General features: G+C 45.9%; 1 protein-coding gene across 1 annotated transcript; it reads left to right on the top strand.

Annotated features, from left to right (window-relative positions):
• Positions 1 to 579: 579 nt before the first annotated feature.
• Positions 580 to 1,931, top strand: LOC132054169 (uncharacterized). Its single transcript, XM_059446222.1, has 2 exons — positions 580 to 943; positions 1,042 to 1,931. The coding sequence occupies exons 1-2, from the start codon at positions 580 to 582 to the stop codon at positions 1,929 to 1,931; spliced, it is 1,254 nt and encodes a 417-aa protein (XP_059302205.1).
• The last annotated feature ends 328 nt before the right edge of the window (positions 1,932 to 2,259 follow it).

Raw genomic sequence — 2,259 nt, 5'->3', positions numbered from 1 at the left:
TGCCCATAGGAAAATTAGACAAATGGCAAATGTTGCTAAGTAAGTTCGACATTGTGTACGTGGCGCAAAAAGAGATCAGGGGACAAGCCCTGGCAGACCTCCTTGCGGAAAGTCCTGTGGATAATGAATTGGATCCATTACAGACTTTCTTCCCGGACGAGGAGGTGATGACCATAGAAGAAGAGGTGTTGGAACCATACTCAGGCTAGAGACTATTTTTTGATGGAGCGGTCAACTGCAAAGGATCGGGCATTGGAGCTGTATTGATATCAGAGACAGGCCAACACTATCTGATGGTTGCAAAGCTTAACTTCAGATGCACCAACAATATGTCAGAATACGAAGCGTGCATCTTAGGACTAGGATGGCATTGGATATGAACATACAAGAATTGTTGGTGATCGAAGATTCTGACCTACTCATCAACCAAGTGAAGGGAAATTGGGCGCCCAAAAATGATAAAATATCCCCTATGTGAATTTGGCACAAAGGTTGTGCGGGAGATTCAAGAATATCGACTTCAGACATACGCCAAGAGCTCAAAACAAGTTCGCAGACGTGTTAGCTACGATAGCATCCATGATCCAACATCCTGAGAGCGCCCACATTGATCCGTTGGAGAACACATTAAAGGAAGAGCAGGCCCACTGCTCCTGTGTAGAAGTGGAACCAGATGGCCGACCATGGTACGTCGACATCAAGACCTACCTGGAAAAAGGAGAGTATCCGCCGGAGAGTTCGGCAAATCAAAGGAAAACCATCAGGAGGTTAACCAATGGTTTCTTCTTGAACAAGGAAGTACTATACAAAAGAACCCCTGATCTCGGTTTGCTCAGATGCGTGGATGCCGAAGAGGCCACGAAGCTGCTGAAAGAAGTGCACCCTGGAGCATGTGGACCCCACATGAACGGATTCGTCCTCGCTAAGAAAATCCTGGGACAAGGTATTACTGGATGACCATAGAGCATGATTCCTGTAAGTTCATGCAAAAGTGCCATCAATGTCAGATACACAGGGATCTAATCAAACTTCTACCCTCAGAATTGCATGCGATAAGCTCTCCTTGGCCTTTCGTGGCGTGGGGAATGGACGTCATAGGACCCATTGAACCTCCGGCCTCCAACGGACATCGCTTCATCTTAGTTGCCATAGACTATTTCACCAAATGGATGGAGGCAACTTCCCACAAATCAGTGACCAAGAAAGTGGTAGCGGACTTCGTCAGAAACAATCTGATATGTCATTTCGGTGTACCGGAATCTATCATCACGGATAATGGCGCCAATCTGAACAGTCATTTGATGAAGGATATTAGTGAGCAATGCAAAATCACTCACAGGAACTCTACCGCTTACCGGCCCCAGATGAACAGAGCCGTAGAAGCTGCCAGTAAGAATATCAAAAGGATCTTGAGGAAGATGGTTGACAACTACAAAAAGGGGCACGAACAGCTGCCTTATGCTCTGTTGGGATACAGAACAACAACCAGAACTTCCATCGGGGCAACTCCATACCTCCTCGTTTATGGTACAGAAGCGGTCATACCCGCAGAGGTAGAGATCCCTTCACTCAGAATTATCCAAGAGGCAGAATTGAAAGATGCTGAATGGGTCAAGAGCCGTTATGAACAACTGGCCATGATAGAGGAAAAACGAATGGTGGCAGTGTGCCACGGGCGGCTGTACAGACAGAGAATGTCTAAAGCCTTCAACAAGCGGGTCAGAACTCGACTTTTCCAGATCGAACAACTCGTGCTCAAGCGAGTCTTCCCTCACCAAGAGGAGTATAAAGGGAATTTCGCACCGAACTGGCAGGGAACATACATGGTCAGGAAAATACTTTCAGGAGGAGCTGTGGTTTTAGCCGAGATGGACGGGCAAGAGTGGCCCAAAGCCATCAATGCAGACGCACTCAAGAGATACTATGTTTAGGATCCTATTTTGCTTGTACTAGCATTTCTAATTTCTTTGTAATTGCACCCTTTTGCTTGTAATCGTACTAGAATAGGAGCAAAACAAACCATCTATGTAATGAACTATGCAATGACCTGAATTCCCCACGATAGGATACGTAGGCAGTCCATACTGGACCCGGTCGCTTTATTAGTAAAACCAAAAACTCAATTACTTTATTCGAACTACGTTCGACACAATTCTCGCTGCGGCAGGATACGTAGCGCTACAGCTCGGTCGTCATAAAAGAAAAACCAAAAATCCCTAGGAAACCTCAGAGATAATAAAGCGGAAAAATCAACGAAAT

The sequence above is a fragment of the Lycium ferocissimum genome, chromosome 4 (assembly GCF_029784015.1).
Source record: "Lycium ferocissimum isolate CSIRO_LF1 chromosome 4, AGI_CSIRO_Lferr_CH_V1, whole genome shotgun sequence".
Taxonomy (NCBI): Eukaryota; Viridiplantae; Streptophyta; class Magnoliopsida; order Solanales; family Solanaceae; genus Lycium; species Lycium ferocissimum.
The sequence above is the reverse complement of the archived record's forward strand: the minus strand, read 5'-3'. Positions and strand labels throughout refer to the sequence as shown.